A 20,339-nucleotide genomic window follows, 5' to 3' on the forward strand; every position below is an offset into this window, starting at 1 on the left:
GAGGAGCTGGAGGTTCTGGGCCTCAGGGAGGGGCGTCAAGCTCTTGGCACACAAAGAGTGTGGAGGAGACACCCACATGGAGGGCAGAGACCACCAACCTTGGCAACCCAACACCTGAGCATTGAAGCCCCAAATCTCTAAACCACCTGGTCACTGACTCTTGGAGCACCTGATTCCAGACCCAGAGCCACTTGCTCCGAAGGCATTTTATTCTTCTTACAGAAGGAGACTGATCCATGCTGCAGGGTGTTCTTGATGGGGACACTCCCCATCCGACAGGTGAGGATACTGAGTCCTGTGGGAACTTTACTGGCACACACAGCCAGGCTGGGGCTGGACCAGAACATGGCCTGGGACACCTTACTGTGGTTCTGGCTCGTGAACCAAGAAGACCAGGGGATCTGGAGACACCAGAGAGGCCTAAAGTTTCTCATCTCTACCCAAAAGGCTAGGACTGGGCAGTTGTTTTCTTTTCCTGGCTGAAACAGCCCCTTGGGTACCAGACAGGATCCAGGTGGGCTCTGGCCTCACCCAGCCTCCTCCCTGGAGCCCCCAGAAGCCCAGGCCTGTGTGGGCTGCAGGATGGGAGAGGTGCTTAGTTCATGCTCCCAGGGCTGGTCACATCTTGGTCAGACGCAGCACGTTGAGCCGCACAGGTAGGAAGGTGGCACCAGCGGCGTAGGCAATCTCCCGCAGGACGCCCTCCCACTTCTTCTCATCCTCATTATATCTGGGGGTGGGAGGGAGTGGGGACAGGGATGAGGAGCTTGGTCAGCAGAGGCCAGAGTGGGAGCCAGCAGGGAGGGGTGGCTGGGTACTATACGCCCACCTTGGGGCGTACCCCCCAGCCACAGGCCCATCTCTGAGAAGGTCTGCTCCTGGAGAATACCCATGATCCGGGAAAGTGGGCCTCCCACAAGGCCCACCCCCAAAGAACACCCACCCCACATTCCAGGAAGGGCCACCTCTCAAGGAATCCCACCCTCCTTGGAGTCCACCTCCCTCCAGGAAGGCCTACATCTCCCAAACCCCCTCCTCTTGAGAATTTCTGTACTCAGCACTCCAAGAAGTCCCCCGGACTCCCACTCTCCCTGTGGCATGCTCTCTGAGGCTGCCTGCAGTGGAGTGGATAACTGAAGGCTCTGAAGGTGCCCCAGGTGGCCGAAACCTCTTCCCTCCACCCCCAGGAAGGAACAGCCATGGAAAGCAATGGCTCTGAGAAGCTGGGCTCCAGCTACTTCTCAATCTTGGCCTAGCTCTCCCATCCAGAGCAGGCATCCAGGAGGGAGGGGAGAGGAAAGGCCTGGCTGCCTCTTCAAGGCCCCCCTCTACTCCCTGGGACCTGTTTCCATAGGTCTGTGCCCTAAGCTTGGGGTCAGCTCCTGACTGTGACAATGTTGATGCCCCACAGTGGGGCATGGTGCCATATGTGCAAACCTAGACTTTCCCAACCAAACCAGAGAGAGCCCTCCAGTTCTCTCTCTGGGGGCTGAGCAAGGCATGTCTGCCGTCCCTGCCCCACAGGACTCCCTGGAAGTCCTGGGTCAGCTCTGCCCCTGGGTGAGCTTACCAGGCACCTCAGTGCCTGGCCACAGTGCTGGGGGCCATCAGCCTCACTCATGATTCCCCCTCACCTCCCTGGGGTTGGGCTCACCTCCAGATGTCATTGAGCTCCGTGGGAACCAGCTCCCCAGACTCAGTCTCCAGTGTGGCAAAGCCGCCGATGGCATAGAGGGTGCCCGCCAGGCTGACCAGGCTGAGCGAGCTGCGCTCCTGGGGGAAGGCCTCAAAGGGTGCCCACCTAGCAGGGAGGAGGGGGCATGAGGAGGTGCCTCACCTGGGGGCCTCAGTGAGCCCGGTGACTGTCCCACCTCAGCACCCACAGCTTCAGCTGCACCCCCTGGAAGTCCGAACCCCAGGCACCCACGCTCTCGGCACAGGCTACTGTTTCCTGACCCTCTCAGGAACGCCCACTGGTCTCTGCTTCCCCATTCTCTTGCCCCTCCCATTCCCCTCCATTTTCCCCTGTCATTCCATCCAAGCTGCCCAATGAAATCCACCATGGATCTCCCCCATGTCCCTCCTTTGCTCCCGAACTAATTCCCACTTGCCAGCTCAATGCCGGTGAATCCCCATCCCCTTGTGTTCCTGCCCCGTCCCTCTGCTCTCCTTCACAGCCTAACTACTCTCAAGGTGTCTTCACTCCCCTCTCCCGGCTCTTGAAGTTGGCCCTTCAACCCCGCCCTCCAGAACTGCTCCCAGGTGTGCAGAGCTTTGAAATCCAGGGCTCACGGCACACACCTCTGCTGACGTGACTTTCTTCACGTCCCACCTCCCTGGCCTCACCTCCTCAGATTCCTTCCTGGATGATGCATCTGCTCCCACCAACCCTCAGGGCTTGGGGCTCGCCTTCTCCTACTTACACCCTCTCTCCTGAAGGAGCTTGTCCCTCTGTGTACTGTTGACCCCCAGACTTCTCCCTCCAGTGCAGCCCTCTCTCTGCCATGGTGGGCTCCTCCTGGATACCCCCAGGCACCTCAAATCCATATGTCCTAACTGGACCCTCACTTTTCCTATCCAACTCCAATAGTTCTCCAAAAAATGACCCTCCACCCTCACTCAGAAGCATCCACTTCTCCCTTTTACCCCCAACATCCAATCAATCGGCAAATCCTATTTATCTCCTAAACTCTTGCTACTCAAATTGTGGACAATGGACCAGCCGCATCAGCATCACCTGGGGGTTTGTTAGAAATACACTCTTAGGTCCCTACCCAGACCTGAGAACCAGAATCATCATTTTAACATGATCCCCAGGAGATTTGTGTGCACATGAGAAGCCCTGGCATGTCTTTCTCCACTGCATCCCCTCTGCCCCATCCCCGCTGTACCCTCATCTCCACCCCACCATCACCTCTTGCTATGCAGCTGCATCCCTGCCTCCTAGGAAATCCCTAATCTGTTCTCCACATCAGCTGTCATGAAGTGTCTTAGTAAAACACAGATGGAAGCTTAAAACCAGTCAGAGGCATTTCATTGCCCTAAGGATAAAGTCCCTCAACCCTGCTGGCAGCTTCTTCAGCCCCAGTACCCCCACGCCACCTCCCTTCGCCCACCACACTCCATCTAACCTGAACAATGCCCTTTCCTCCAGTGGGCTCTGTCTTTTTTCTCCTAACTGCCTCGGAACCAGCTTTCCTTTGCCTGGGGCCTCCTTCTCCCACCACCCCTTTTGCTGGTTGAGTTCAACTGGTCCACTAGCTCAGTGTTCTCTTTCCTGACCTCCCACGGTTAGGGAGCTTCTATCTTGTTCACCACTGCATCCCTAGCACCAGCCCAGTGCCTGGTATGAGTCTCTGAATGAGGAAGCTGGCATCTCCTGCCCCACTCCAGGGAGCTCTCTCCTGCAGACCAGCCTGGCCACACCCTTGCCTCACCTTGTGGGGGAAGCCCACCTCACTGCTGATCAGAGAGGGGCTATTTCTGTGCTGATGTCCAAGCTCAACAGCAGAGACCTTGACCAGGCCAAGACCAAGACGGGCTTCAGTTCCTGACAGGGCAGGCACAGAGGGCTGACAGTAGGCCCAAAGCCACACAGGCAGGTGATTAGGGTGGGGCCCTTGGTCCCTGGCTGTCCTGCCTGGGGAAGGGAGGGAGGAAGGGAAGCAAGTGGCCATACTTGTTGTCTGCGATGCTGTACACTTCGGCTGAACTGGTCAACCCTGTGTCTGTGACCCCAGCAGCAACAAAAATGCGACCGTCATGGATGGTGGCCCCAAAGAGAGAGCGGGCAGTCTGCATGGGTGCCAGCTCCTTCCACTCGAACTTCTTAGGGTCATAAACGCACATCTTATTCAGGCACTTCCTGTGGGGTGGGGGGCAGTGAATGAGTGGGAGCAAGCTGGAGCAGAGCCACCTCTCCCTTGGCCCAGTCCCTCCCGCTCTAACCTACAACCCTGCTGCTGCACTCACTCAAGGCCCGAGCCTCACCTGTCGCTGCCTTTGCCTCCAATGACGTAGACAAGATCCATATGGGAGAGGACCGCGTGGCCATACACGGCATAAGGCAGCGGGTCAGATTCGCCCCATTTGAACGACCTGGAAGGGACGACAGCAGAGCGAAGCGCCCGTCTCGGGCGCGTGCTCAGTCTCTATGTCTGCATTCACCCACCCACCCAACACATAGTCGAGGTGCACCGATACATCACCGGACTCCCCAGACCTCTCAGTTCCTGGCTCCCACCGCACCTGTCAACCGCCCCTCCCCCACCCCGCCCGCCTCGGCCGCAGTCCGCGGCCTCTGGCTCTCTCGGCGCCGGCTGTCCCGGCCCAGTCCCGCCTCCAGGCTCCCGGTCCCGCCCCCGGCCCGCGCTCACTGCCGGTCGTAGCAGAGGACCGAGTCTAGGCTGCTCTCGCCGTCCTTGAGCTCTCGGCCGCCGACCACGTAGATGGCGTTGAGAGCCTCGCCCAGGCCGAAGAGGCAGCGCGGCGAGGGCAGCGGTGGCATCCCCAGCCACTCCGAGTCCAGGTGGTCAAACTGCGGGCCGGGCGTCCAATGAGCCACTGCCCCCCACAACCCAGCCCCAGCCCAGACCCCTCCGGCCGCCGGGGTCACAGAGGAGTCCAGGCCTCCAGGTAGGGCTAGCACCGCCTGGAGATTGTCCCGGGAGACAATGCCCCTCCTCCCACCAGGCTGAGGACAGCCAAGGGTCCCTGGAGGGAGGTGCCCGGAGACCACCATTATAGCACCGTGATGGTGCACCGCGCTCAGAGCAGAGAAGGGGCGTCTGAAAGGCAAGTCCAGCTGCAGCCTTGGTCCCGCCCCAATACAACTCCCGAACTGAGGCCTGCTGTCCTCTGTCCTGCACCTCATCCCACCACACAGGAAACTTCCAAATACAGCCCTGCCACTCACCCCTTAAAATCGATGGTGTAAGTCTGCGGCCCTGTCCACCTCCACAGTCTTATAATAAGGGTACTAGTGGCTCATCCTCTTGGAAAGTTTTCTGAGGGCTGAACACTGCGCTGAGGAACACTATAACCATCATTTAACCTTCAAACAACCTTATCAAGCAGGAAGAATAATGTTCCCGTTTACAAATGGAGGCCCAGAGAGAATAAACAGTGTGCCCACGATGTGCCCTGGCTGGTAACTGGTGGAGCTGTACCCCCGCCCCCCCCACCCCAGCTTAACCCTGGCACCAAGCTGCCCCACACTCCTCTCACACCTGGTCAGGCCTCACCACTCACTAGCTCATTCCTGTCTCTGTCCCTTGCTCACCATTCTCCAGCCAAAAACACCAACACCCTCCCCTTCATGTCTCCAAACTCCACCCAACTGGCAAGGCTCAAGCCTACGTAGCCAGTCACCAGGAAGCCATTTCTGCCTCCCACAGTCACATTACAACTTGGACTGGACATCCTACTCTACTGGGCCTCAGTTTCCTCATCTGTACAATGGGAAGACTAGGCAGGGTGGTCCCTTTGTTTGGGGTACTCTGTTCCACATTCCTGGCCTCATGCAAAGGCCTCGCCCAGGACCCCTACACTGAGCTTGCTCCTCCTTCTCACTGTGCCTGACCCCAAGCCCTGTGCAGGGCTAGGGCCTCCAACAGGTCAGACGATCCTGGGGCTAACGTCCCCCTGAAGAGACACCAAAGTTATGCAGCGCATCCACTGCCTATAACTCTCTTCAACCTTCAGGCAAGCGGCTATCAGTCAGCTTCCCTGGTCTACACCTCACCCTAGACCCAATGACTTTCCTTAACAAGTAAACACAGCACTGGGCCCCAAGGCTACCCCCCAGGGCCCGGAACTCAGCACTGGCTGCCCCCTCCCAGGGCTGGCCAAGCACCTGCAAGAAGTAAGCACTCATGGGGTCCTCTTTGTTGTCCTCGTTGTAGAAGAGGCCCCCTGCCACGAAGACCTGGTTTTCCTTAGTCACCAGGCTGACGTGGTTCTTAGGGATCTGTGTGGAGAGGGAAGCACAGTAGCACTCATTGGCTGCCGGATCATAGGCCACGGCCCCCTCCTCACTGATCATGAAGATGAGGTCCTGCAGGAACATGCCAAAGCGCAGAGTGTCATTGAGGATCCCTGGTAGCACACGCTCGGCCTCCTCCTCGTCCTCCTCTGCCTTGGCATCAGCTGTACCCTTGTCAGCCGCCTTGGCCCCGGCTGCCTCCTTTCCCTTCTTCTTCTTGCGCAGCACGGTGAGGCGGCCCTCGTGTGCGTCCTTCACCATCTGCACCTTGCGCAGCAGCTCGGGCTGGGCGCGCACGAGAGGGTGGCGCTCCACGCGGCTCTCCAGGAAGGCACGCGGCAACAGACGGAAGCGCACGCTCTCGAAGACGGTGGGCAGTGCGCGCTGGCGCTCGGCCTGCGCCTCCGCGTCGCCGCTGCTCGCCCACCGCATCACCGCCTCGAACACGGCCTCTTCCTTCTCCACGTTGAGACCGTCGCTGGAGATGATGGCGATGAGCTCGTCGGCCGAGAGCCCGAGGAAGTCTGCGTCGCGCGCCACGAGCGAGAAGCGCGCGCAGATGAAGTCACGGGCGGCCACCGCTAGGCGCGCGCAGTCGAGCAGGAGGCCGAGGCGGAAGACAGCCAGGCAGTTGGAGAGACACAGGCGCTTCTGCAGGAAGGACACGCAGATGGTGAAGATAGACGGGATCTGGAAGCGGTGCGCCGCGGCGAACAGATCCTGCACGCTCGCCTCGTCCAGCGCGATCTCCGACGTGTACAGGTAGTGCAGCACCTGGGCCACCACGTCCGGGGACACCTCCTCCAGGCGCAGCTCGCCTGCGCGCTCTGGCTCGGCCAGGAAGCGCGCCCGGAAGTAGGGGCTGCAGGCGGCCAGCACCAGGCGGTGGCACGGGAACTCGCGCTCACCTACCCGCACCACACAGTCGAGGAACTTGCCGTGGTCCAGCATGTCCTTGAGCCCGTCCTGCAGGAGCGTCTGCTGGTACAGGCGCTGCTCCTCTGCCTGCTCCAAGCCCAGCGCCATGGCGGGTGGCCTAGGGTGCAGCGACGGTGCCAGGGGCCTCCTCTCGGTCCTCTTCTGCTTTGCTGTTGGGTTGCTGTCTGCGCAGCTGTCTTCACGGGGCTATATATAGAGGAGGACCGGGCCCTGTAAGGCGAGCTGCCTGGCCTCCTGCACATGACGCAGAGGGGACAGCTGGGTAGAGGCCCCCGTCCCAGAGCAGCCTTAACTCAGCCCCTGGAGGTTCATGGGACGGGGTGGGGTGTCTGGGCCGTCCCGGAAAGATGAGGGCCACCTCTGCCTCATTTCTAAATGGAGCACAGTGAGGCCTTGACTGCATTCCTTAGTTGGGCAATGCCCCTCAGGGGAGGGGACGACCCAAGCTCTGCCCCTCAGTCCAGGGTGGGGGATGCATTGGAGCCCCTCTTCCCGGTCTCCCCTCCTTCATGACTTCTGGGCCTTTCTGTCTGGGTGCCTGGATCTTCCTCCCTGGGGTATATTCTCAGTCCAGCCCTCCCTGGATACAGTGTGCTAGGGTTTCCTGCTCAGTGAACTTGAGCCTGGCATTCACTCACTGGGGACCTTGTTACCCCATCTTTAAAATGGGAAGAACTTCCCCCCTTTCTATCCGAGCTCTGAGACCCTCCTTGGACTCTGTAAGAAAGCACCTTAGGTAAACAAGACCGCCCCTTTCCTGTGGGGCTTTGGGCAGGTCAGATCTCTCTGTGGAGCCTCACTTTCCCTTCCTACACAATGAGGAGTGGAGGAGTTAGACTCCGAGGGCCTCAGGTCAGTTCTGCTGAGGTTCGGAAGCACTGGGGGTCTGCATTCCTGGGAGTACGCTGTCACAGGGTTTTAACATGGTGAGGAGTCAGACACGCTAGGAAATTAATTTCCTAGGATTTGACTATTCTAGGTCTTTAAAGCCCCAGGGTTTTAACATTCTGGGGGAGTGACATTCTGGATTCTAGTGTTCAAAAATTAACACTCTGAGTTTAATATTCCAGGACTTAGCTGTCTGTGATCATTGTTCTTGGTCCATACTAGGATTGACCTGAGCCTGCCTGGCCTTGGGGCCCCTGCACACTGTCTAACATCTAAGGGGTCAGGGTAGAGGCCCAGGACAGCCAGTCCTGATGCCCACCCTGCTCTCGACTCCTGAGCACCCTCCCCCCACTCCACGCACACATCAGCCTCAGCCACCAAGATCAGCTTGTTTCCAAAGTGCCAGAGGCTGCAGCTGTGGGTTAAATTTAGCACCCAGGACACTGGTGTGAACTGTTATGGGGCGTTCTCCCATCATTCCTCTGAGTCACTTGCTTATAACCTCAGGGTTAGGGGGTCGGGGGATTGGAGAGGGGACCTCAGGCTGGGCCAGGACTGAGTCACCTCCCCTTGCGTGATCTCAGCAATGTCCCTGGCTGTCCTTCCTGAGCAGTGCATTTGATCAATGCTTGTTCACCCCATCAGCAGGTCCCAGAGAGCACAGCACCCGAGAAGGCCAAGGAGATGGTCCTGCCCGTCTTTTGGAACAGACAAGGAGGGCAAGGGTGGGCTTCCAACCCAGCCCTGCACTGCAGGGCATTTCCAACAAGCCCCTTCACTGAGGAGACCAAGCTCTGAGAGGCTCAGAAACTTGGCCAAGTCACACAGCTGGCAAGTGGCCGAGCCCAGATTCAAAGCAGATCTGTGCTCCTCCAAAGACTGTGGGGATCCCTTCCTACCTTGACGCTTCCCACAAACTAGCAAAAAATGTCCGGTTATCGTCGTCTCCTTTTCCAATGACCAGGACAGAAGGTCCTCACTGAACAATTAACTTATATTTATCAAATGACTCAGTGATGTATTTTTAGATTATGATGAATCCCCTAGTGCTCACTCCCGACCAGGCATTCCACGAGAATAATTTATATGCGGCTCATTCATTCATCAAGAATCTACTGTGCACTGCTGTCAGTGCTGAGGGTTCAGCAGTGAACACATTAGACAAGAATTCTGGTCTTAATGGAGCTGACATGTGGGGGGAAGGGAGCAACAGTAAATAGTGATACGGGATGTCAGATGATGGTAACTGCTGTGGTGACAAGTGGCAGGGAAGGGGGTATGGGAAGTGACAGGTGGAGGTGGTAACAGTTTTAAATGGGACAGTCAGGATGGAATCAGTGAAAGGACTCCATCTGAGCAGGTACAATTCATGGGAGAGGAGGATCCCAGGCAAGGGCACTGCCTGAGCAAAGGCCCTGAGGCAGGAGAGTGCCTGGCATGTTCCAGAACAGCCAGGAGGCCAGCGGGGCTGGATCAGTGAACGAGGAGGTGAGTAGGAGGAGATAGAGCAGAGAGGTAAGGATGGGGGAATCATGTAGGGCCATGGGGGCCAGCATATGGAGTTCGGTTTTTCTCCTCAGTGAAATGGGGAGTCACTACTTATTTTTTAATTATAATCATGAAAAATGCAAACATATATAGAAGTAGAGAGAATAATATACTGACCTCCCATGTACCCATCACCCCATTCAACAACTATCAAGTCATGTCAATCCTGTGTCATCTCTGCGCCCCCGCCCCATCCCTGTGAATCATCCAGGGTGGTGCCCAGGGATTGGATGTAGGTGTAGGAGAGAGGGGGAAAAGCAGGACTCAGTGGCTTTTAGTTGAATCAAAGGGAATTTGTCATCTCACTTTATCCTTTTAACTTTTACTCATTTAATCTTCACACCAAGGTTATGAGGTAGCTATTATTTTCCCCATTTTACAGAAACTGAAATTTAGATAGCCAGCAAATAGGGATCAGCCTTATCATGTTTTTTTAAAACAGCTTTGTTGAGGCATTAATGACATACAATAAGCTGTACATGTTTAAAGTGTACAATTTGATGTTTTGATGTATGTATACACACCCAGGAAACCACCACCACAATCAAGATAGAGAATGTGTCCGTCACCCCCAAAAGTTTCCTTGTGCTGATTTTAAGTCCCTCCCTCATGTCTTCCCCCAGCCTAAACCATCACTAATCTGCTTTCTGTCGCTGTAATTCATTTGCATTTTCTAAAGTTTTATATGAGTGGAATCATACAGTATGTTCTCATCTTTTTGGCCTGACTTCATTCACTCAGATAATTATTTTGAGCTTCATCCAGGTTGTCTACTCATGTTCTGCCTTCATCAGGAATCTTAGCACATCACAGGGGTTATTTAAGAGAAATGACAAGTGAAATTTTTGAGAAAACTTACACTGATTTTGCCAAGGTCAGAGAACACCCCTTTCAAATGTGCCAAGAAACACAACAAAGTCTGCAACCCTCCTCACATGAGCAGGCCCCACCCAGATGTAGGTTCCAGGCTGTCAATCGGCTGTTGATCATTTGCTTGAGTAGCTATGCTCTCTGTCCATACATGGCAGACATTTGTGGCACACCTGGTGGCCTCCCCACATCTCCTAATTAGTCTTTCTATGTTCGGGGCAGTTTCCAGATCAGTAATGCTTCTCTGAGATAGAAATCAGAACTTATTTTCCCAGCTTCCCTGGGGACGCAGACATGTGACTGCGTTTCACCCGTCAACATGCACCCCTCCCAAATTTCAATTCAGAAGAGGAAGCAGGAGCACGCAGAATCCATGTTTTGGTGAATATGGCTGACAGAAAGCACCGTTAGAACGTCTGGAGTCCACTCCCCACTGTCCACTGTACGAGCTGCAGGATCTGTCCCCACTGGCTGTGGTTTGGGCCTTGTCCAGGCTGTGTGGCCCACGACCCTGACTCTTGGGCTCTCCTGGAGATCCCATGATCTGTCTAATTCCAAACCAGCCCATGAGGATTCTGTGGTCTGCTGCTAAGAAGACTGTGTGACAGGGAAATTCATTCCAGGACTGCTCCACACCACAGGTGCGTGAGGGTGGGCTTGAGCAGCTGAGAGTGTTTCTGATGGTCGGCTTGCTTCCTGACTGACTTCTGTATTAAAGGTGGCCTGTGCTGCAAGAAGTCGAGATGACAGAAACGCCTTCATTTAACATAGAGGAAGGAATCCAAAGACTTAGGGCAGTAGGAATGTTGGAGTGGGTTTACTTTGTGTGTCACTGTCATCAGCCTCACCTTTGTTTGCTGAGAGGGCTTAGAGGACACTGTCACCTCACATGGAAGAATGTGTTGGTGAGGAGTGCTGGCAACTTTGACATGTGCCATGGTGGCCAAGGATGTGAGTGGGAGCCGCTCCCTTTGAAACCTCCTCCCTGATTCCAGGAAGGATGATGGGATCTGAGAGGTGGCAGAGGCCAAGCCATGGCTCATAAGTGCCAAAGGCAAGATGGGCGTGGTTACTGTAACAGGCAGCAGGACTGGAGTGGGTGGCAATCAGATGGTCTGATGTACGGGATCTCTGGGGGTGCTAATGGATTGTGAATTTCCTAAGATTGAAATAGATGGGTACCCTACTAAAGTCCTACTGATAAGCATTCTGAACCTGCATTCACCTCCCCGGCCTGCCACATTTCTGCTAACCCCTCCACCCATGGACTTAATGCCATGTTCATGTTCATGGAACCCTACTCAACACTGCTTCTGACCCAAGATCTCATTTTATAGCAAGAGAAGTGAGGCAAGCCTTCCAGGTAACAATGGCAGATTAAATGCACACATGTACTTTACTTCCCCCTGAAACCTCACTACAATTAAAGTAGAGGGATCAAAAGCAAAAAACATCTCGAAGAGACATAGCATACAACATTACTCCACAGGGACATAACTTGAGAAAGCTAAACCCTAAGTCAGCAACGGGAAACCCAGATACAACTCTTATATCCCTCCGAATCCCCAGGAAAGATCCAGAATTGGAACCACCAAAGATACCTTTGAAGCTACAAGGGAAGGCTGAAATTTGGAGGATTGGTTGTAAGATTCTTTAAAAAGCAGTTAGACACAAAGAACACCAGGCCCATCTGGGTGGAAGCCTAAGGCTTAGTTTCTGAAGATAAAGCAGAGGACCCTTGATGGAGGGACAGCCGGCAGAGCTGAAGGTGGCAGTAGCATGTGAAAACTGGGGGATTAAGATCAAGTCCATATCCTAAATGGAGAGATAGAGAGCCCCTGCTCCTACTCAGCTCCCAGAAGGCTGGAAGACCACCTGTGCCCTCCAAACTGGGAATTGAAATTGGGGCATCTGACAGCCCAGGAGAAAAAAAGAGGGACCTCAAAGAAATAACCCGGTCAGATCATTGTCCAGTAAAGCCCTGCAATTAACAAGTCCCTTCATGCATGCTGAGTTTCCAATGGGCTTTTTGGTGCTCCACTTTTAAAAAATGATTGAATAGATGATTTCTGGTCTAGTCAACATGGGACTTGTTTCTCCCTGTTCCTCCCTGTTAAGTAAAACTATAAACCATGGAAATAATGCAAGAGACAATCAAAGCATATCTCTGCAAGGTGGTAAAGGAATGACGAGTTGGTTTGGGATTCTAAGAATGAATGAACAACTCAGCAGCAGGGTGTCTTACACACGCCCACCCAACCAAAGAAGCCCCAGGCCTGGTGTTTCCCAACCCCAACATAGCAACAGAAGATAGCTCAAGTAGGCTCATTCCTCTTGCAAACTGAACGAGAGTCCCTCCTACAGCACCAGGCGAACCCAGCACTACAAGCAAGGGGGATTAATCAGGAGCCCACTAACAACAAGCAGCTGGGGGAAGCACTGGCCTGAGACCCTCCTCCCCTGCCGAGAGACACTGGGCAGCCTGGCTTGGGTAACCTCTCTGCTCTCTCAGGCAGCAGCAGCAGCAGAAACAGGTGGGAGCCCCAGCAGCACCAGAAAAACCAACCAGATGAAAAACAACACCTCAGAGCAAAGCCTCTGAAAATTAAATTGTCATTGGAACCTCAGCCCACAAAAGTAAGCCAGCACCTGTGTGCTAAACCTAAACAGGGCAACTGCCTGTTACAGAAAAAGAACCAAGTAGAACCCAGAGTCTTCTAACATAATAGCCAAAATATCCAGGATACAATAAAAAAAAAAAATCACCCATCATAATAATAACCAGAAAAATCACAACTTGAATGTAGAAAGAATTAACTGATGCCAACAATGAAATCAATCAGATGTTGGAATTATCTGGTAAGGATTCTAAAGCAGCCATCATAAAAATGCTTCAGCCATCACTTACCAACTCTCTTGAAACAACTTTTAAAAATAGAAAATCTCAACAAAGAAATAGAAGTTATACAGAAGAACCAAATGGAAATTATAGAACTAAAAAATACAATAAGAGAAATAAAAGCTTGCTGGATGGCCTCAGTAGGAGAAGGGAGATGGCAGAGGATAAAATCAGTGTACTTGAGGACAGATTAATAGAATATACCCCATCTGACTAACAGAGAGATAGTAGAGTGAAAAAAAAATGAATGGCATCTTGGGTCCATGAGACAATAATAAAAGATCCAGCATTTGTATCTTTACAGTCCCAGAGGAGATGAGAAAGAAAGTGGGGCTGAAAGAGTGACTGAAGTAATAATGGCTGAAAACCCTCAAAATTTGGTGAAAGACACAAACCTGAAAATTCAAGAAGCTGAGTAAATCCCAAACAGGATAAACCCAAAGAAATCCATCCAAAGCACATCATAATCAAACTTCTAAAAACAAAAGACACAGAAAAAGGTCTTGAAAGCAGCCAGAGAGAAACAATACATTACCTACAGGGGAACACCAAATAAAATGATGGTGGGTTTCTCATCAGAAGCCACAGAGGCCAAAATGTAGTGGTACAACATTTTTCAAGAGTCGAAAGGACTGTCAGTGGCAAATTCTGTATCTGATGAAACTATCTTTCAGGAATGAACGGGAAATAATCCCAGGGAATCTACAAAAAACCTCCAGGAACTAATAAATGAGCTCGGCAAGTTGGAGGGTATAAGATCAATACACGAAAATCAACTGCATCTCCATCTACTGACAGTGAGCATGTAGAAACTGAAATTTAAAACTTAATACCATTTTAGGATATGACACCAAAAGCATAGGTAACAAAAGAAAAAATAGATAGATTGGAATACATCAAAATTTAAAACCTATGTACATAAAAGGACATAATTGACAAAAAGGGCAACCCATGGAATAGAAGAAAATATTTGCAAATCATATATCTGATAAGGGGTTAGTATCCAAATTATATAAAGAACTCCTAAAATTCAACAACAACAAAATACCAAACAACCCAGTTAAAAAATGGGCATAGGACTTGAACAGACATTTTTCCAAAGAAAATATACAAATGGCCAATAAGCACGTGAAAAGATGCTCAACATCACTGATCTTTAGGGTAATGCAAACCAAAACCACAAGATACCACCTCTACTATCAAATGAATGGCTACTATCAAAAAACCAGAAAATAACAGGTGTTGGCAAGGATGCGGGGAAATTGGAATCCCCATGCACTGTTGATGGGAATGTAAAATGGTGCAGACACTAAGAAAAAACAGTATGACAGTTCATCAAAAAATTAAAAATAGAGTTATCATGTGATCCAGTAATCCACTTCTGATTTATACCCAAAGGAATTGAAAGCAGAGTCTCAAAGAGATATTTGTACACCCATGTTCACAGCAACTTCATTTACAACAGCCAAAAGGTAGAAGCAACCCAGATGTCCATCGACAGATGAATGGATAAATAAAATGTGGAATATACATATATATGCATACAATAGAATATTATTCAGCCTTTAAAAGGAAGGAAATTCTGACGTATGCTACAATATAGATGAAGCTTGAAGACATTGTGTTAAGTGAAATAAGCCAGTCACAAAAGGACAAATATTGTATGATTGCACTTAGATGAGGTACCTAGAATAGTCAAATTCATAGAGATAGAAAGTAGACTGGTGGGCAAAGGGGCAAAGAGGAGTGGGGAGTTATTGTTGAATGGGTACAGAGTTTCAGTTTTGCAAGATGAAAAGAGTTCTATGGATGGCGGGTGGTGATGGCTGCACAACAATGTGAATGCACTTGATGCCACTGAACTGTGCACTTAAACACGGTTACGATGGCAACTTTTATGTTATGTGTATTTTACCACAATTTTTAAAAAGCACACACACACAGAGCCTTGACAGTCCCATGACTGGACTTGACTCTTAGAGAATAAAGTAAATGAGCATCTTTTTAAAAAATGTAAAACAAAACTATAAAACTTTTAGGAGAAAAATACCCAGGAGAATATCTTTGGAATTTAGGGCTAAGGAAAGAATTCTTTGACTCAACACCAAAAGCATAATACATAAAAGGAAATTTTGATAAATTAGTCCTCATCAAAATAAAAAACTTTGATCTTCACATGCAAAAGCCCGTGTGAAGAGAACACAAGACCAGCTGCAGACTGGGAGAAGATATTGGCAATATCTAGACACACAAATAAGTCTAAAAACTCAACAGAAAAACACGAAACATTCCAATTAGAAAATAGGTAAAAGACCTGAACTGATATTTCATCAAAGATGACATACAAATGCAAATAACCTCCTGAAAAGGGAGGTTATTAGTCATCGGGGAGCTACAAATTAAAACCACAATGAGATATTACTACACACCTACCAGAGTAGCTAAAATGAAAAATAGTGACAACACCAAAATGCTAGTGAGGGTGCAGAGAAACTGGATCACTCATCCATCGCTAGTGGAAATATGAAATGATACAGGCTCTGTAGAAAACACTTTGGTGGTTTCTTATATAACTAAACACACGACTGTTACACAATTCAGCAGTTGCCTTCTTGGGCATTTACCCCCAAGGAGTTAAAAATTTATGTTCATACAAAACCTGTACATGAATGTTTATAGAAGCTGTATTTATACTAATGAAAAACTGGAAACAGCCTTCTTCTCCTTCCATGGATGAATGCAGTACAGACAAACCATGGAACACTGCTCAGCAATGAAAAAGAATGAACTGTTAACACACACACACAGGAACTTGGATCAAGCTCTGGGGAATTAGGCTGAGTGAAAAAAGTCAGTCCCCAAAGATCCCACTCCATATGTTTCCATTTATATAACATTGTGAAATGACAGCATTTTATAAATGGAGAACAGGTTGGTGGCTGACAGTGGTTATAGGGACAGAGTGGGTGGTGGGGGGCAGAGTTGTGTATAGTTATAAAAGGGCAAGAGAGGAATCCTTGTGAGGATGAAACAGTTGTGTCTTGACGGTGTATACATAAATCTACACATGTGCTAAAATTCTATAGAACTAAATACACACACAAATTAGGACAAGCAAAATTGGGGAAATCTGGATAAGATTGATGGATTGTGTCAATGTCGATATCCGGGTTGTGGTATTGTAGTAGTTTTGCAAAATGTTACCATTGGGGGAAACTGGGCAAAATGTACAGGAGATCTCTCTGTGTTATTTCTTACAACTGCATGTGAATCTATAATTATCTCAATAGAGTTTTCAATTAAAAAAGATCAAAGATTACCCAACATTTAAGGAAAGTCTCTAACATAAAATACAGAAGAAAAAATAAAAGGAAACCAGAGGAAACAAACCAACCAACAAAAAGAGCAGGAAGCAGAAAAAATTCAAACATTGGTATTAATAATATCATCAGAAAGATAAGATACTTACATTATAAAAAAATAAGTACTATGAAAAAGCAACTTCCAGAGAACAAAGAAGAGCTTTTGGAAGTTAAAAAGTATAAAGGCAGATTCTAATATTTGATAGAAGAGTTGGAAGATAAATTTGAAGAAATCTCCCAGAAAGTAGAACAAAAAACGATGAAGAATATGAGAGATTAGCTAAGAGAATTAGAGAGCCAGCCCAGAAGTCCAATATCTAAATAAACTTAAGGGAGAGTTGCTTAAGAGAAAACAGAGAAAAACTTAGGGAAGGAACTGTTTAAAGCTGTAATTCAAGAGTGTCTCCCAGATTGAAAGGGCTCAGCAAGTATCCAGCTCAAAGGATGAGAAAACTCCCACACCAACCCAGGGATCCTCTTGGGTGATTCCTGTTGCCCCAAATTGAGAGATAAAAGACTATAGAATATATTATTCAGCCATAAAAAGGACTGAAATAATGATACTTGCTACAAAGTGGATGAACCTCGAAAACATTATGCAATGAGAGAGAAGCCAGACACAAAAGGCCACATATTGTGTGATTCCATTGATACGAAATATCCAGAACAGGTAAATCCGTAGAGACAGAACACAGATCCATGGTTGCCAGGGGCCAGCAGGAGGGGGAATGGGGAGCCACTGCTTAACGGTTATGAGGTTTCCTTTTGGGGTGATGAAAATGTTTTGGAACTAGATAGAGGTGGCGTTATACAACTTTGCAAATGCACCAAAGGTCACTAAAGTTCACTTTAATGTTTAATGTCATTAATGTTCACTTTGAAATGGTTAATTTTATGTCATGTAAATTCCACCTCAATAAAAATATTGAAAAAAGAAGTGGGCAGCAAGAGCAACCCCATACCATAGGACCATCAGGCGCTCCTATCTTTCAAGACTGCAGACGTGAGGCACCCTCCAGGAGAGTTCCCATGACCTTCTGGGGTGCTGGCTGAGGGCAGGGGACTGTCAAAGGGGAGAGCAGGAAGAAGTCATCAGCACCATCTTGACCTCATGACTGGTGGCTGAACAGGGATGGGAGCATCTTCCTGTCTTCTTCCTTGCTGGGTAAGATACATACATAAATTCTAACTAGTTTCCTCCACCCCCGATTCCCCTTCTATTTTGTAAAGCGTCCGGTTGATGTCGGTTACATTTACAATACAGTCTTTATGTGTCTGAACACCAAAACGGGATCACAACCGAACAGGAAGAGAGTGGCTATCACTGCAGATCCTGATTTGGGGCTAGACGCAGTCAGTAAGGAGAAATGAGGTCGGCCCCTCTAGGAAGAGGACAACACACTTTTATGTGGATGAGGGCGACTGTCGAGAGCATTTTGTTGTTCTTGTTGAATGGAAGAAGGTGCATGTTGCTTTGGGCAGTGAAGGGATAGATTGTTAACTCAGAGTTAACTTGTTAGGCTTGGAGAAGTAAAGCAGCTTGTACGTGGCCAGAAAGTGTTAGAACTAGGATTTGAACCCAAGTCTGTCTGATTCCGAAGCTACTGAATGATGCCACTTCCCACGTTCGACTCCTCTGTGTCCCCTCCACTCAGCAGAGTTGGGTACGCAGCAGGAGAGCCTGGCAGTGGATGGAGAACCACGGCTATTGTTGCAAACAACAGAGCCCCCTCTAGCTAATTTAAGCAGAAAACAATTAATGAAAAGGTGTTAATTAAATCTCCAGGAAACCCAGGGACTCAGGCTCTGGGCTTATTCACTTGGGAACAAACCCAAACCATCCTGTAGGACTTGCCCCAGGGGAGGTATGGCTGCTGCCCCAGATGGGAACTAATGATGCTGACGGCTGCATACTAGAAGCTCTGTCTCTACTGCCCCCTAAAGCTAATCACCCCCCTCTGCCACCTTCATAAAGTACTGGAGTCTACGTAGCGCCTGCTTCCTTGCTTTCCTCGCCTCTGAACCAGCCTTGCATGGGTGTGTCTAATTGGCAGATCTGGGTCACCTGTTTATTCCCTGGCTGTAAGGGAGGCTGGGAAAGCAAGTTATGTTTTCTACTTTGGGCTGATGAGACTCACAATCAGAAAAAGGCTGTCCAAACCTGCTGGGTCAATGAGAGAATCTTTGTCAATATAGAGATGCCAGAAGGTCAGAGCAGCCTGTAATGGTGAGCCACACATGGAGAATGGCTGCCCTGGAGCTTTGCACAGACCTACTGGGTGTTGAGCTACTGAGGTTTGTGCTTGTTTGTTACTACAGTGGAACACAGCCTCTCCTGACTTATTCACCAGTCACAGCTCTAGAAAGTCACATAATCAGGGGGTAAGCCCAAGGGCACCACCAAACCAACGGGGCATCACCTGCTCATCTCACTGGCCCCTCCTGTGCGTCAGAAGGAAGGAAGCCCAGCTTTCTCCAGGAGGCGGGTGCCGCTCTGACCCATACTCCAGGACGTAAGGTGTCAGTGTGCTGTTTGGTCCCAAAGGGCAAAATTGGGGAGAGTGAGTGTTCCAGAGATGCCAACCATGGTGCCCACCACCCAGGGCCCACAGCCACCCAGTGCCCTCTGCCTCACAGCCTAGCATGACACGTGCCCAAGACTGTCTGGGTGTGAAGTTGGAAATGCTTCGAGACTGAGGGAGGTGGGGTGGGGCTGAAGGAAAAGGATGTGTAGAGAGGTGTCACGCAAACAGATGGGTACCAAAAGGGAAGAGAGCAGAAACAGAGAAGCAGAATTCCCACAAGAGACCAGGGGAGCAGCCAGGCCCTCAGGTCTGTCAGCCAGCCCTTATTTTAGGGTCACCTGAGTGAGCCCCTGTTCTTGTCTAACAAGTGGGACTGTGTGGGTAAGGGGGTAAGCCCAAGGGCACCACCAAACCAACGGGGCATCACCTGCTCATCTCACTGGCCCCTCCTGTGCGTCAGAAGGAAGGAAACCCAGCTTTCTCCAGGAGGCGGGTGCCGCTCTGACCCATACTCCAGGACGTGAGGTGTCAGTGCAGGTGTCCACATCCTAGGAACCTGCACCTCCTCTCTGGCTGGTTAACAAATCCCCCCACCAGCCTCCTCTCCCACTCAGACCCCTCCCCATGTACCTAGGGCTAAGTGCCACAAACACAGGGGCCTCGTCCACCATATATCCCCAGGGCCTAGAGTTCCACCAGCACAGAACCAGTGCACCATATGTTACCTGCACAGTGAGATAATTCTCAGAGGTTCCAGGGCGAGCCACCTGCTCCCTCCTTGGAGGCCGCTACCTGTCTTCCATCTGAGCTTTTGCCCTCTCAGGTGCTCAGTCAGCATCTCTGATATCTGGCTCCTTCAGACCTCCCCTGCCTGCCGAGGGAGGGATGAGTCCTTATAGCTCATCACATCACCACGCCCCGCGCCGCCCCCCCCACCCCCACCCCGTGCAGAACGCAGGAATGGGAGACGCTGGTCCCTGCTGTTCTGTGGCTATTGTCCAGGTGCCTGTGGAAAGCCACACCTGCAGGAGCCCTGGCCTCCTGTGGGCACTGCCTCAACCTCAGCAGCCCAAGGACCTCTCCTCTTTCAAGCCGTTTCTGCATTCTGCCCAAGACTCAGCACCAGTTTGGGGGTACACCTCTGCTCTTGCCTCAGCTCCTACCTCTGGATGTTTCCGGAAGCCCAGGCCACCCTTAAGGGAGGGCGATGGGGTCTGCAGATGCTCCAAGGCATAGATGTCCATGCGGTGCACAGCCAAGCTGTGGGGTTCCGCATTGCCCTTGCTCTGGTCCAGTCTTTCCGGCCAATGGTCAGGGCAGCGTGT

At 50.6% G+C, this 20,339-nt stretch overlaps 1 protein-coding gene across 3 annotated transcripts; it reads right to left on the minus strand.

Moving 5' to 3' along the window:
* Positions 1-173: 173 nt before the first annotated feature.
* On the minus strand, positions 174-19,866 carry KLHL40 (kelch like family member 40). Of its 3 annotated transcripts, XM_070575753.1 has the most exons (8): positions 19,740-19,866; positions 18,910-19,018; positions 5,855-7,108; positions 4,377-4,537; positions 3,991-4,098; positions 3,680-3,865; positions 1,655-1,801; positions 174-730 (listed from the first exon to the last, which is right to left on the minus strand). In XM_070575753.1, the coding sequence occupies exons 3-8, from the start codon at positions 7,007-7,009 to the stop codon at positions 619-621; spliced, it is 1,869 nt and encodes a 622-aa protein (XP_070431854.1). In that variant the 5' UTR covers positions 7,010-7,108; positions 18,910-19,018; positions 19,740-19,866; the 3' UTR covers positions 174-618. The 3 variants fall into 3 exon arrangements, with proteins under 3 accessions (XP_070431854.1, XP_070431856.1, XP_008530955.1); XM_070575755.1 differs by lacking the exons at positions 18,910-19,018; positions 19,740-19,866 and adding an exon at positions 8,710-8,785; XM_008532733.2 differs by lacking the exons at positions 18,910-19,018; positions 19,740-19,866 and having other exon boundaries at positions 5,855-7,299.
* Between the last annotated feature and the right edge of the window lie 473 nt (positions 19,867-20,339).

This window comes from Equus przewalskii, chromosome 15, assembly GCF_037783145.1.
Source record: "Equus przewalskii isolate Varuska chromosome 15, EquPr2, whole genome shotgun sequence".
Lineage (NCBI taxonomy): Eukaryota > Metazoa > Chordata > Mammalia > Perissodactyla > Equidae > Equus > Equus przewalskii.